We start from the raw sequence: 15,256 nt of genomic DNA on the forward strand, positions 1-15,256 counted from the left end.
TAAAAGTTAAAGGGAAGGGGTGATAAAGCAGAGGAAGTTGTCCCTGCCAGTAACTTTGATCCTTCCCTGATCTCCTCTCCCCACCATGGAAACTTCAGAGTTGCCTCTTCCCAGGTAAGCTGAACCTTCCATCAGCTTTTAGCGAGTAGCCCTTCTATGCCATTTGCCACCCCTCATCCCAACCTCTCCTTTGTTATTCCACTCTCTCTACCCGAGTTTAGCTTTGTGGGAGAAGACAGGGATAAAGGGCAAGAGAACATTCTGAGAAGGCAAATTCACCTCGGAGGCCAAGGTCCACATGGAGAGTATAAGAGCTACGGGTAGGGACAGGAAGCCCCCAAAAGGATGACTGACCAGGCAGCAGAATTATGAATGGTCCAGCTGGCTCTGCGTCCTTGACCTGAATCATTTCTCCTTCCTGATGTCTGTCTGTCTGTGTCAAAAAGAGGATAATATGCACAAATTGCAAACATCAGGCATGAAAGAGGCACGGACATCACTACAGACCCTGCAGGCATTTAAAGAATAAGGACTACGTACTACAAATAACTCCATGCCCATAATTTTGACAACCATAGATGAAATGGACAAATTCCTTGAAACTCCCAGAAAGGGAATAGCAATACCTATCCCCAGAAATACCTATGCCCAGAAAGGGAATAGCAATAACTCATTTTGCAGGATATCAGTGGGTCTTCTGGTCAAAAATAAACAAGATGCCATGACAAATCATACACACACACACACACACACACACACACACACACACTCTAGCTGTTGTATTCCTAGAGTCAGGAATTCTATGGTTGGCTCTTTAGGAAGCATCAAAATCTTGGTGCTGGCTGTGACATTCTAGATATCTTCTTGTCTTGTTTGTATATTCTCTTTATTATGAAAAACTGTCAATCACAAAAGTAGAACAGTATTAAAACAAACCTCCAGATCCCCATCTCCTAGATTTAGCCACAAACCTCTTGCAAAAACTGCTTCATCTATTTTTTTCTTTGTATTTTAAAATAAATCCCAGGAGCACCTGGGTGGCTCAGTTAGTTAAGGGTCAGACTTTGGCTCAGGTCATGATCTCACAGTTCGTGAATTGGAGCCCTACATTGGGCTCTTTGTTGTCAGTGCAGAGCCTGCTTTGGATCCTCTGTCTTCCTCTCTCTTTCTGCCCTTCCCCGGCTTGCATTCTCTCCCTTTATCTTAAAAATAAATGAACATTAAAACATTTTTTAATAAAAATAAAAGAATAAAATAAATCCCAGACATCATGATATTTCAACCCTAAATACTTTAATACTCATCTCTAAAAAAATAAATTCTCTTACATAATGATTTCACATCCAACAAAATTAATAATTCCTAATGTCATCCGACACTGTATGTAAATTTCCATGGTGGTCCCCCGGGGGTGGAAGAGGGGTACACTTTGAATCAGAATTCAAACAAAGTCTACATACTGCATTTGACTGTTACTTCCTATAACTCTTAATATTAAAATTTTATACTCCCCTCTCCCCAGTTTTCCACACTATTGATTTGTTGAAGACACTGAATCAGTTATCCTGTAGATTTCTCCATGTTTTTGGATTTTTCTGATAGAGCAGAGGTTTTAACCTGAGGTCTGGATATGCTCTAAGGGTCCACGACGTTCCTGAAATTAGATAAAAAAGAATGTACTAGTACACCCCACTGACCACTGGGAAAAGTCTGTAGCTTTCATCAGGTTCTTGAAGTTCCTAAAACAACCACATTAAATCACCACTTAAGGAGAGAGCAGAGACACCTTGGCCTTAGCTCAAACATTGCCAGTAATCAGCTGAATGGTCGACAGCAAGGACCTTTCCTTCACTGGGCCCTAGATTTCTTATTTCTGAAGGGACAATTACACTTCAGGCCTCTCCAGGACTTTTCTTTTTTTAATGTTTTATTTATTTCTGAGAGAGAGAGAGAGGAGAGAGCAGGGGAGGGTCAGAGAGAGAGGGAGACACAGAATCTGAAACAGGCTCCAGGCTCTGAGCTGGCTGTCAGCCAAATGAAACCACGAACTGTGGTTCTCAAACCCACAAACCGTGAGATCATGACCTGAGCCGAAGTCGGACGCTTAACCGACTGAGCCACCCAGGCGCCCCTCTCTAGGACTTTTTAAAAGAGTTTCCAACCCCACATCCCTCTCCCAGAATGTGAGCTCAGGATAGTATGAAAGACTTCCTCTACTGTGCACAGCTATCAACTGCTCTGAACCAGGAAACAGGTTAATAGGGAATTGAACGTGGGTAAGACCTCAAAGGGAGGACCTTACATTTCCTGGAAGAATACTACACATTCAGATTAGGGTGAGTGAATAAAGACACCATATTGAGATTGGGAATTGGACATCACAAAGGAACTCCTAAATGGCTTGACCCTAGGCCTGAGGCACTCCAATGTTTAGAATGGGGAGACATAAAAGGGAGCTGTCAAAGAGACTGAGAGGGAGCAGCCAGGAGTGTGAGAGAAAAACCATTAAAGAGTGGTGTCCAGAACTCAAAAGAACACATTTCAAGAAGAAGGAGTGATAAACCGTGAAAGCGAGCGATGGGCCAAATAAAAGACCCAACTGGAGCTGGCAAACTAGATGTAATTGGTAACCTTGACAACTGTATTTTAGTGGAGTTGTGGGATAGACAGCCTGACTAGGGTGGGTTTAGTGAGGTGCCTGGATGACTCAGTTGGTTAAGCATCGAACTTTGGCTCAGGTCATGATCTCACGGCTCATGAGTTTGAGCCACGCATAGGGCTCTGTGCTGACAGCTCAGAGCCTGGAACCCGCTTTGGATTCTGTGTCTCCCTCTCTCTGTGCCCCTCCCTGGATCATGCTCTGTCTCTCTCAAAAATAAACTTAAAAAAATTTTTTTAATAAAAACTTTAAAAAAGAGAGAATGGAATGAAAGCAATGAACTCTTTGGGGTTTTAGGTTTTGTTTTTATATTTTTCAGTCGTAAATTTCAAATTTATAAAAAAAATTAAAAATAATGCAATAAACCTGTATACCCTTATCACATTCAAGTATTGTTAACATTTTACATCATTGAGGGGGCAAGATGGCGGAGAAGTAGGGAGCTCCATACATTACACTCGCCCCCATATCTCGCACGGAGAAGGCCTGAAGCCATAGGAACCCTTACAGAATCTAGGAGTTTGGGAGGAAAAGGAGACAGAGTCTGCTGAGAAAACCTTCTAGTGTGAGTGCGAACTGGGGAAGATAAAATCGGGCCGGGACCAGAGACACAGAGGGACAGGGCGACCCCCCTCTGTGGGGAGTTTAGAGGGGAAAGAGAGTGGCAAAAACTGCTCAAGACACTGTCCCTGTCGCTGGGTAACAGAAAAACCTCTGCTTGGGGCACAGAAGGACCCGGTTTTCTGCCCTCCAGCTGACCCTAGGCAGGACGCACTCGTCCCAGGCGAACCCTGGGGAACTGCTCCCTGTGCGCCAGCTCGATCTGGAAGGGCCACGCGGCGGCCGAGCCTTTGTGTTTGTGGCTTGGGTGGATCCCTACAGGGGAGGCGAAGGGCTTAAAACTGGGAGATTTGCCATCCAGGTGACCCCCGGAAGAAACTGTTCCTCACTCTCCAACCCAACCTGGAGGAGATGGGAGCAGCGGCTTCTGGCTCAATCCCCAGGGGGAAGGCAAGAGGCTTGGGACTGCCCTGAGGGGATCGCCTGCGAGTTTGTGTTTCCAGCAATTTCAGTGGAAATGAGGCCTGGGATATAGAGCATGGCCCACCTTGGCTGTGCCCCCAGCATAGGGAGTTTACACACTCAAAAAAGTGAGTCGCAGAGCTTGGTTCAATAAGGGACTGGAGCGCTGCCACTCGTCTCCCCATAACTGCCAAGGCGGGACGCATTAGATCAAACCACTCCCATCACTGCCGGAGAGCTGCCCTCCTCTTTTTTTTTTTTTTTTTCCTGAGCCAGAGCAAGACCAATTCTGGTCACTGGCTTGCTTAAACAGTCACATTTAATCCATTCTGTAGATGTAAATTCTACACCTACCTACCTTTTTGTAAGGTTTTTTAGGTGAGTAAATGAGACTCCAAGGAAAAATGTTCCGCAGAATGAGTTTTATTGTATGCACCCTCGGGTGAGGTTCCGCGACTCAAGAAAGGGGAATCAGGGAAGTCATGCCCGGGTTGGGTGGTGAGGGGTTTTATAGCCTGTTAGTGGGGGTAGGGGAAGTCCAGATAACAGGCGCGGTCTCTTGACTGGAAAGTCCCGGGTGGAAGGTTTAAGTTTCTGTTTCCCGCCGATGTCGTAATGGTCACCGATGTAGGGGCGGGAAGGTCAGCCATCTTAAGGAGTCCGCCATTTTGTGGTGTCTTTGCCCTACCTCTCAGCCATCCCAACACTTTTCATCTCTTTCTCTCTGGAGTAATCAGACTATATAGTTTCTCTGGATAACACCATTGTCATTTCTTTCGCCTCTTCAACCATATTCCACTCTTTCACTCTTTGAAAAAAGCTTCTTATTTCTTCTGCCGGCTCATTTCATTTCCAATTTCGCCTCATCCCCGCCCTGTCATTTCTCTCTTTCTTTATGCTCTTCACCCAGCACTGCATACACCCGGCTATTTATTTGTAGCTGGGAAACCTGGTTATATGCTTTAAACTGTTCTTTGTCTATTGAGTTTCTTCTTTTTTCCTTTTCTTTTCTTCTTTTTTCTATTTTATGTATTTTTATTTTTTATTATTCGCCTTCCCTCCTCCTTCTTTTCTCTTTTTCATTTTCCCTTTCAGTTTGTGTGTTTGTTGGATTTGTCTGTGCATTTGTGTGCCTTTGTTCCCTGTGTGTTTGTCTGTCTATTATCTTCTCCAGGGCTACGTCAAGAAACAAACCAAAGTACACATGGTGGAAAGTCCCAAATACCACTACGAGTAGGAAAGTGAAATAACCAAGGTCTCAACAAGAGAGACCAAGAGATACCATTCNTCTTCTGCCGGCTCATTTCATTTCCAATTTCGCCTCATCCCCGCCCTGTCATTTCTCTCTTTCTTTATGCTCTTCACCCAGCACTGCATACACCCGGCTATTTATTTGTAGCTGGGAAACCTGGTTATATGCTTTAAACTGTTCTTTGTCTATTGAGTTTCTTCTTTTTTCCTTTTCTTTTCTTCTTTTTTCTATTTTATGTATTTTTATTTTTTATTATTCGCCTTCCCTCCTCCTTCTTTTCTCTTTTTCATTTTCCCTTTCAGTCTGTGTGTTTGTTGGATTTGTCTGTGCATTTGTGTGCCTTTGTTCCCTGTGTGTTTGTCTGTCTATTATCTTCTCCAGGGCTACGTCAAGAAACAAACCAAAGTACACATGGTGGAAAGTCCCAAATACCACTACGAGTAGGAAAGTGAAATAACCAAGGTCTCAACAAGAGAGACCAAGAGATACCATTCAAAGAACACTTTCTGAACGGATAGGCCCTGGACAGTCAAAGAGCCTTCTTTGATGCAGCAGCGCTCACAGGTGCAGAGAACATAACATGCCTTTAAAACTAACAAGANAGGAAGAACTGACAGCTAAAGAACTGCTCAAAACAGATATAAGCAACATAACCGAACAAGAATTTAGAACAATAACCATAAAATTAATCACTAGGCTTGAAAAAAGCATGGAAGACATCAAAGAAACTATGGCTACAAATAACATGGAGCTTAAAAATAGTTACGATGAATTAAAAAATGCGATAAATGAGATACATAATAAACTGGAGGTGTCCAATGCACGGACTGAAGAGGCAGANTCAAATAAACAGAAATTAAAAGAATTTACAACCACAAAACCAGCTCTACAAGAAACCCTGAGGGGGACTCTCTGAGGGAAATGTTGCAAGGAACGCAAGATGCTAGAGACACACCACAAGCATGAATCCCACAAATGACACAATGACTCTAAACGCATTATTTCAATAATAACACTGAATGTAAATGGACTAAATGCCCCAATCAAAAGACATAGGGTAGCAGAATGGATTAAAAAAAAAACCAAAACACCAAAATCCATCTTGCTATCTACAAGAAACTCATTTTAGACAGCAGGTCACTCTCAGATTGAAAGTAAGGGGATGGAGAAGTATCTATCATGCTACAGGAAGTAAAAAAAAAAAAAGCTGGAGTAGCTATACTTATATCAGACAAACTGGACTTTAAAGTAAAGACAGTAACAAGGGATGAAGAAGGGCATTATATAATAATTACAGGGTCTATCCATCAGGAAGAGCTAACAATTATAAATGTCTATGCACCAAATACGGGAGCACCTAAATACATAAAACAATCACAAACAGAAACAGTCTTATCGATAAGAACATGCTAATAGCAGGGGACTTTAATACCCCACTTACAGCAATGGACAGATCAACTAGACAGAAAATCAATAAAGATACAATAGACTTAAGTGACACATTGGACCAGATGGATTTGACATATATATTTAGAGCTCTACATCCTGAGGCTATGGAATTCACATTCTTCTCAATGCGCATGGCACATTCTCTAAGATCACATACTGGGACATAAAGCAGCCCTCAATAAATATAAAAGAATTGAGATCATACCATGCACACTTTCAGATCACAATGCTATGAAACTTGAAATCAATCACAGGAAGAAGTCTGGAAAACCCCCAAAAACATGGAGGCTAAAGAACACCCTTCTAAAGNAACCATCAAAACCCTAGAGGAGGAAAGCAGAAAACACCTCCTAGACCTCCACCACAGCCATTTCTTACTTGACACATCCCCAAAAGCAAAAGAATCAAGAACAAAAATAAACTTATTGGGACCTCATCAAGATTAAAAGCTTTTGCACGGCAAAGAAAACAATCCATAAAACTAATAGGCAAATGATGGAATGGGAAAAGATAGTTGNTGGGTTTTAAAGTCACAGATGGTGGGGCTCCTGGGTGGCTTGGTCCACCTCAGTTCACGTCATGATCTCACAGTTCGTGAGTTCAAGCTCTGCATCAGGCTTCGTACTGACAGCTCAGAGCTCAGAGCCTGGAGCCTGCTTCAGAGTATGTGTCTCCTTCTCTCTCTGCCCCTCCCCCACTCATGCTCTGTCTCTGTGTCTTTCAAAAATAAATAAATGTTAAAAATGAATAAAGAAAAGACAAGAAATGACAAGAAAATGCACAGATGAGTCAAGGAGAAGTTTCAGGAGCCTGACAAAGCAAAAAATCTTTGAGAGCTCCCAACAAATACATTCACTTTCTTGAGAGAAGTAAAAAGTAATTTGCTGGGAGTGTGCAGGGAGTGAGAAAATACTTGAGTTTGTAAGCCACCAACCTCCAAGGATGTCCAATATTCTCCAGAAGTGCTTAATTGAAGCATGGTTGCAAAGGCAGTAAATGTGGTCAAATCAAACAAAGACGTTTCCTTTATAGGGATGACTGACAGGAACTTTAATGGGGAAACTGGCAAGTAAGGAGGTGAGCAGATACCACAACCAGTTTCATCTGACAAGAAATATTTCTGTTTTCAGCTGATAGCCGATTCACAGGGAGAGCTGTTAAGGGAGGATGTTCTGCATGTTAGTGCTTGTTCAGAAATGAGGTCAAGTTAAATGTCAGGGGCCGTTAGGGAGAAGAGAAGCCTTGTTTAAGTTTGGTCAAGCCAAGGCAGAGGGTAAAAAAGTTGGGCAATTGTGAACACTTGGTCAATGTGCAGAGCTGGGCTGATCTACAGTGCAAGGTTTTGCTGAGTGGGAGGAAAAAGAGGCAATGAGGATTAAGTATACTGGCAGAGGCGTGGATAAGTCAAATGCTCATGGTATCTAGAATGGATAGAGAAAGAAATGAAGCCAAGAGGAGGCTGATGAATAGGGAGAAGGGTCAACAATTGGAGACCTTGATGTGGTTGAAAAATAGGTATGTAGTAATAATGGAGAGAGTAAACAAAAGACTAGGAGGCACTATTCTTCTGGCTTAATCATCCCAGGGCTAGTTGCCAGGCAACGAGGGACCACCACTTATGTCCAAAACCTAATGGGAATATTTAAAGTAGCTAATCTTAAAGTGTTCATCCTGCCCTGCCCTGCCCTGCCTCTTCCTCAGAAACTCCAACAAAGAGTTTGGCCTAAGCCTCCCCTGAGTCCTGTCTTCCAACTCCTAGCCACCGTGATGTGTTTCTCATGTGGCCCTGTGTGGTGTGCCATGCCTGCCATCTCTAGGACCTGTGAGTATAATAAACTGGTTTCCTGAGCCTCTCCTCTGTTTCCTCTGATGGCTGCACCTGACTAACCATCTTACAGAAGAATACAAAACACAGAGAAACAAAATAGTCACAATTCCCTGTGATCTCTTGGGATCTGACCACATGTTTATTTTAAGTCAGCTATTGGGGGATTTGGAGACTAAAAACTGTAAAGGGGCGTCTGGGTAGCTCAGCTGGTTAAACATTTGACTCTTGATTTCAGCTCAGGTCATGATCTCACGGTTATTGAGTTTAAGCCCAGCATCGGGCTCAGTGTTGACAGCATGGAGATTGCTTGGGATTCTCTCTCTCTCTGCCCCTCCCCTGCTCTCTCTCTCTGTCTCTCTCTCTCTCTCAAAATAAATAAATAAACTTAAAAATAATTTTTAAAGTAAAGATAAAGATACCAGCATGTGTCTGATATCCTCTCTGGTCTTCAGTAAAATGCAGTTGGAAAGAAATAGACTTTAGTCCAGTAGGAACATTGGAAAGCGGTATGGGGGTCTAGAATTAGACTGCTTGGATCCAAATTCTAGATTTGCCACTGAAGTCAAGTTTCTGCATCTGTAAAATGGGTATTTAAAAAAAATTTTTTTAAGTTTATTTATTTTGAGAAAGAGAGCATGCCAGTGGGGAAGGGGTCTAGAGAGAAGCCCAAGCAGGCTCTGTGCTGTCAGTGTAGAGCTCAATGTGGGGCTTGAACTCACACACCATGAGATTATGACCTGAGCTGAAATCAAAAGTCAGATGCTTAACCGATTGAGCCACCATCCAGGTGCCCCAAAATGGGTATATTACTAACACCTACCTGTATTAGTTAGGGAATGGAAGCAGAGAGGCAAATGAGGAGGTTACTACAATAATTCATGGGAAAGAGGACAGCTGGTTTGAACCATGGAGAAAGCAGCAATAGAGGTGAGGAGTATTAGAAAGATCTGGACCCAGCTACTGTAACATAAAACACTAACATTTCAATGTTTGAATGAAATTAAAGCTTCTTTTTCTTTTGCATTCATGGCAGAAATCTCTGGTCATCCACAGTCCATCCATCTATCGGGGACCCTGATTTCTTCCATCTTGTGGTTCTACCATTTACTAGGGCCTTGAGAGTCCTCTGCATACAGGAAAGAGGAGGGGAAGAAAGCAAATCTGTTGGCCCCAAAGCAACACTTACCATTTCTGTTTATATCCCATTGGCAGGAATGGTTAATGGTCTCACTAAAATGCAAGTGGCTGAGCAGCCTTGGCTGGCAGTCCCTTCCTCGCCTCAGTTCTCTCCTATGGGAGGAGAAACATGCATTTTGATGGACAGTGAGTCATCTTATGAGGATTAAATGAGATAAATATATGCTTAAAAAATCTAGACATTTTCTAGATTCTCCCTAAGGGTTTGAAGGTGACACCCTGATCAGAGAAGTTTCCTAGTGCAATAGCACCAAATGAGGATTATCAGTACTGGCTATTTGGGGCTGTTAGCTCCCCACTCTGGGTCTCTTTCTCCTTTCCTCAAACTCGCCAGAACTGCCAACAACATTCCCTAGTTTTCAGCCCTTTCTCGGTACATGTTACTAGATAGGCAGGTTGACTGCCCCGAGAACATGAGCTCACAGGCCAAAGTAGCCGCATACCTGGGGAACATAAATTCCTTAAAAGAGAGACAACATGATGGAAAAACACACCATCTGGGGCAGAACTATATGAACACAGAATTTTAAAGAATCAAGATAAATATTCTTAAGTAAATCAGGGAAGAGATCTGCAATATAAAACACAGAATAATATACATTGAGGTAGTGCCTTGCCATTCCCCTCTGGTTTGCACTCTCCCCACATCCCTTCCACCCACTGATCCTTCCAATTCTCATCATTCCTGACCTATGGGCAAAGGCAGTGGTTCCTCTGGCCGTGCAGGAGTTCTGGAAGTTAGGTCTGCAAGTGCAGGAGTTTTCTTTGCTTGTTTCTTAAGAGCTCACAATAGGACTTCAACAAACAGCCAGATTTGGAAACCACTGGACCTTCCACACATTCTATTTTTTACCAGTTGTAGTAGCCTACTCCATCAGCTTCTGAATATCCTACACCCACTGCCACTTGGTGGCAGTTTTAGGTATTAAAAATGTAATAACTGAAAGAACAAAATAGATGAGATAGTAGGATAGATACAGCACAGGAATTAGGGAGTTAAAAGATCAGCTTGAGAAGTTCTCCCAGAAAACAACCAGAAATGTATAAAGAAAAAAAAATAAAATAAAAGCCATGAGACATAGAGGACAGAGGTAAAAGTGCCTATGGCCAGACCATAAGAGTTTCAGGAGAGAAAATAAAAATAGCAACAAATACTTGAAGAGAGGATTATGATAATTTCCAAGAACTAAAAAAATTTTTTAAATCCTAGTTGAAAAAGATTATAGAGTGCAAAATAGAATAAAAACACAAATCTGGACATAAGAAAATCAAAGCAAGCTTCACCAAGATCAGATTATCTACAAAGGAACAGGCTCAGGTTAACATCAACTTTCTTTGTAGTAACCCTTGGATGCAAGAAGACTGTGGAGTAAAATATTGAAGAGAAAAAAATTATACCCAAGTTTATAGCCAAATTGGCAATCAATGAAGCCTTTATAAAAAAAAAAATTAACTTCAGGGGCTGCCTGGGTGGCTCAGTTGGTTGAGTATCTGACTCTTGATTTCCGCTCAGGTCATGATCCCAGGGTCGTGGGATCAAGCTCCACATCGGGCTCTGTGCTGAGTATGGAGCCTGCCTGAGATTTTTTTTCTCTCTCCCTCTGTCCCTTTCCCCAACTTGTGCATGCTCTCTTTCTCTCAAATAAAAATATAATAATAGTAACTTCAGGCTGACAAGGCTTCACAAGTTGTCACAGAAAGTCTCACTTTGAAAATGGTTTTGAAAGAAGGATTAAAAATAAGAAAATAATGGGGCGTCTGGGTGGCTTAGTTGGTTAAGCGTCCAACTTCGGTCCAGGTCATGATCTCACAGTTCATGGGTTCGAGCCCCCCGTCGGGCTCTGTGCTGACACTAGCTCAGAGCCTGGAGCCTGTTTCAGAGTCTGTATCTCTCTCTTTCTCTGACCCTCCCCTGCTCACGCTGTCTCTCTCAGAAATAAATAAAACATTAAAAAAAAATAATCCTGGAGAGGCTATAAGAGAAATGGGAAGAAAGGGGTCACCAAATACGTTGATATTTGGTTGTTGTTTCTTATTATTGTTGCATTAAAAGGCTAGGTAAAATAAAATAAAGAGAACATCCACTGGACAATATCAACATGGATGGAGGGGAAAAGGATGGGAGAAGCCCAAAGGGACACGAGCACATGCTAAAGTACTTGTCTTGTTAGAGAAACAATGTTGTTAATGGATTGCCTCTCAACTTCAAATTTACCCTTCAATATATGCTGTCCTATGGATAGAATTCCTTTATGCATCTCTCCTTTGCAGTGAGCATAACATTAAGCTTTCTCAGTGGAGGTCTCTGGAAGGACACTAAAGGGGGCTCTCTTGCTATTACCAGCTACTGTATAATGTGTCAGTAATACAGAAGTGAAGACATCCAAAAGAGCTCTGCCACTGCCAGCCACAAAGAACATGCGGTCTCTTGGTGACCTTGCAGCTTTGACCTGGTCTTCCTTCACTAATGGGGAAACAAGTGCTCCAACCTGTGGATCACATTCTGTGCTGTTGGCCTGCAGCCTGGAGGGTTCCCAGCAAGCTTCTGGTTCCTCTGCACACCCATGCCACTGGTTGCTGATCATCTGTGGACAGTATACTCCAGAGGGTTGGTTTCTACCTGCCCAGATATTGCAGACTAGCTCCGTCCTGGGAAAACCAGCAATTTTTTTTTTTGCTACTCAGTGAGCTGAGCTATATACTTTTTCCAATAAGGTCTGAAGCCCAGCCTAGGAGAGAGTTTGTCCTCGTTTGGGTACTCTCTCTTAGCTCTAGGGTACTGTATAGATTTTCATTATATCTTATAATAGCTTTTGGGCCATTTTAAGGACTTTGGCTTTTACCCTGCATGAGATGGAAGCCATAGGTGGGTTCTGAGCAGAGGATTGATACAATCTAACTTACACTTAAAATAAAAACACTCTAGGGGTACCTGCGTGGTTCAGTGTGTTAAGCATCCAACTTTGGCTCAGGTCATGATCTCACGGTTCCTGAGTTTGAGTCCCATATCAAGCCCATATCAAGCTCCCATATGGAGTCTGCTTTGGATTTTGTGTCTCCCTCTCTCTCTGCCCCAACCCCCACTTACGCACTCTCTCTCTCTCTCAAATGAATAAATGCTAAAAAAATTTTAAATAAATTTAAAAAGCCACTCTGATGGAGAATAAATTGTGGTAATGGAGTCAGAGGATAGGGGCAGGAAGGCAAGCAGGGATCTAGAGGATAGTGGGTTTGAACCAGGGAGAAGTCATAGAAGTGAGAAATATTGAGCAGATCTGGATCTGTTTAGGTGTAAAGCCATCAGGATTTGCTGACAGATTAGATATAAATGAGAGAGAGAGAGGAGTCAAGGATGACTCCAAGGTTTTTGGCTTGACCAGGTGGAAAGCTGGAGGCATCATCAAGTTAGTTGGGAGTTGATACTGGCAGGAAGATTAGAAATTCATGAGTTCAGTTTCCAACAAATTGAGATTAAGATGCCTATCAGACACTGAAGTGAAGACATCTAGTAGGCAACTGGATATAGGAGTCTGGAATTCAGGAAACCGGTTCAGACTGGAATTGTAAATTTGACATTCACTGGTATAGGGATGATACTTGAAGTCACAAGACTGGATAAGATGACCAAGGAAGTGAGTGTGAATAAGGAAGAGGACCAAGGACAGTAGCCTGAAGAGCTATGAAACAGACAAGGCGGGACTGACTACCGGAAAAACTACTTGGTTTTTCTACCAAGAACATAGGGGATCATAGAAACTAAGAAAGCCTATCAAGGAAGTAGTGAAGATGGGTTCTGTCAAGTGCTGCTAAGAAGTCAAGTAGAGTAAGAATTGAAAGTCAATCATTAGATTTATCAAAATGAAGATCATTGGTAACTGATCAGAGCAGTTTTCGTTGAGTGATGGGTGCAAAAAAGTCTGATTAGAGTGGATTCAAGAGAGAACGAGAGAAAAGAAATTGGAAGCATCAAATATCGATAATATATTCCAGGAATTTTTCTAGAAATGGAGCAGTTGAAGGCAAAGTTGAAACTCCCATAACTTGGAAGGATCGTACTGGCAACTGCAGCTTGCCAGACACGACAGCACCCTGGAAAATCTAGTCTGCAGCCCTCGTGTGCCCTGAAGAGACGGAGAAAGGCATGGCTTCGGGAGCATGGCACCAGGGACGCCGGGGAATGTAGTCCCGCCTCCGCGGCCCAAATCGGGAGTGAAAGCCACTGGCCGCTCTGAGTGCAGCTCTGGGCCCCTCCCCGGGGGAACGAAGTCTCCCGCCTCAGGGGAGAGGCCGCACTACCCCGGCCTGGCCACTCTTTCACGCTGTTCTCTAAGTCCCTCACCTCGGAACTTCGAGACCCGTTTCGAAAACAGGCAAAGAGCGCGTGCGCGACCAAGGCGAGCGGCTGTGGGGCTCCACGAAGCAGGCGGAGGGAGCTGCGCGCGCTCCCGAGGCAGGAAGCGGGGTCCCGTGCGGAGCCATCCGAGATGGCGCCCGCGCTCGCCAGCGCACGCGCGTGCGCATCTGAATCCCGCGCGCGTCCTAGCTCCACCCGCGTGCCCCGCACGCACGCACGCGTATCAGATGAGTCGCGCGTGCTTTCCCGCCAAAATTTGGTAGTGGCTTTACCAGCCCAAGCAAGGCGGAGGTGGGGCCAGCGCGGAGGCCTGTGCGGCAGGGAGCGATTGCTTCCACTCAGGCAGCGTGACCGCTCCGGACCAACCCGCTCAGACATCGGTTTCCTCGAGGCATCTACACCGAAGGCAAAGGAGAAGGAGGGAGGCGGGGCAGCCCAGGTGATATCTTTCTGGTTTGCCTTTCAGTGGCCGCCCTGCCCACCTAGTTGCCACTGGGAGAGGCCAGAGAAACATTCAGGTACTGACTGCTCTGTTGCTTTTTATTCATAGGTGTTGCTTTGCGGCTTCTCAGGGCGTGATGTGGCTCCCGGCGCCCCTTGTACAGGGCGCAGGGGGACGGACCCTTTATCAGCACACAGAGCCAGCCGCGCACGCAGGCCGCTGATGCAGGGCTTCTGTCATAAAGGCCAGAGCCTCGCGCGCACATGCCCGCATTTCCGGTGACTGGCATTGCAGCCAAGGGCCAGCCTGGAGTGTGACTGTCTGGCCCTGCCACGACCTAGCCGTGTGGCTGCAGATGGGTATAAAAATACTTTTAAGGGGGGGCTGCTACATTCGGCACATAAAAATGCAGGTCCTCCAGTTTGAATTTCAGTTGGAACACTGATGTTTTAAAGCATAAGTATGTCCCAAATATTGTTTACCTGAAATTCAAGTTTAACTGGGAATCAAATTCAAATTTAACTATTTTATTTGACAGCCCTGGGTTAAGGCATTAGGGGAGAGGATGAAGCAACAGTCCCTTCCGAGCAGTTCCTGGCAGGTGTAAACAGGTCAAGCTCCTCCCACTGCACGCTCCCCCACTCCCAACACAGTACTGTGTCTAGTCATCTGATGTAATAAGTGAAATGGCTAGCGCACAGCCGCTCCTTCATCCCAATGCACTGGAGTGACCCCACTCCACACTAACGAAGGGCCAGATAACCCCTGAGGCCTGGCACTTAGCCATTCATGTGTGGATTTTCAGGTGCTTAGTAATGTTAGTGCTGTATCACTGGACGTGGGTGTGCAGGGGGTGGGTATTGAGGGAGTCTGAACCATTATGATGTTGGAGCCAGTGACACTCTTACCATGGAAAACTGTGATGAGAGTCTGTCTCTTCTAGAATAGGGGCATGTTACCTTCTGTGGAAGATAAAGGTGTGTGAGCTAGGAGGGAATGAAGAGGGAATCAGGAAGCCTGTGTGATTTTGTATGATATTAGTCATAGGTTTT

At 44.2% G+C, this 15,256-nt stretch overlaps 1 protein-coding gene across 4 annotated transcripts; it reads right to left on the minus strand.

Moving 5' to 3' along the window:
• Positions 1 to 1,276: 1,276 nt before the first annotated feature.
• LOC144239741 (uncharacterized) lies at positions 1,277 to 14,374 on the minus strand. Of its 4 annotated transcripts, none has more exons than XR_013337475.1 (3): positions 14,289 to 14,374; positions 9,398 to 9,501; positions 1,277 to 1,654 (listed from the first exon to the last, which is right to left on the minus strand). XR_013337475.1 is itself a non-coding variant. In XM_077773908.1 (3 exons), the coding sequence occupies exons 1-3, from the start codon at positions 13,927 to 13,929 to the stop codon at positions 1,557 to 1,559; spliced, it is 384 nt and encodes a 127-aa protein (XP_077630034.1). In that variant the 5' UTR covers positions 13,930 to 14,021; the 3' UTR covers positions 1,277 to 1,556. The 4 variants fall into 4 exon arrangements, 2 of the variants coding, with proteins under 2 accessions (XP_077630034.1, XP_077630035.1); XR_013337473.1 differs by having other exon boundaries at positions 14,245 to 14,374; XM_077773908.1 differs by lacking the exon at positions 14,289 to 14,374 and adding an exon at positions 13,748 to 14,021.
• Between the last annotated feature and the right edge of the window lie 882 nt (positions 14,375 to 15,256).

The sequence above is a fragment of the Crocuta crocuta genome, unplaced genomic scaffold, assembly GCF_008692635.1.
Source record: "Crocuta crocuta isolate KB4526 unplaced genomic scaffold, BGI_CrCroc_1.0 scaffold267, whole genome shotgun sequence".
Classification (NCBI taxonomy): Eukaryota; Metazoa; Chordata; class Mammalia; order Carnivora; family Hyaenidae; genus Crocuta; species Crocuta crocuta.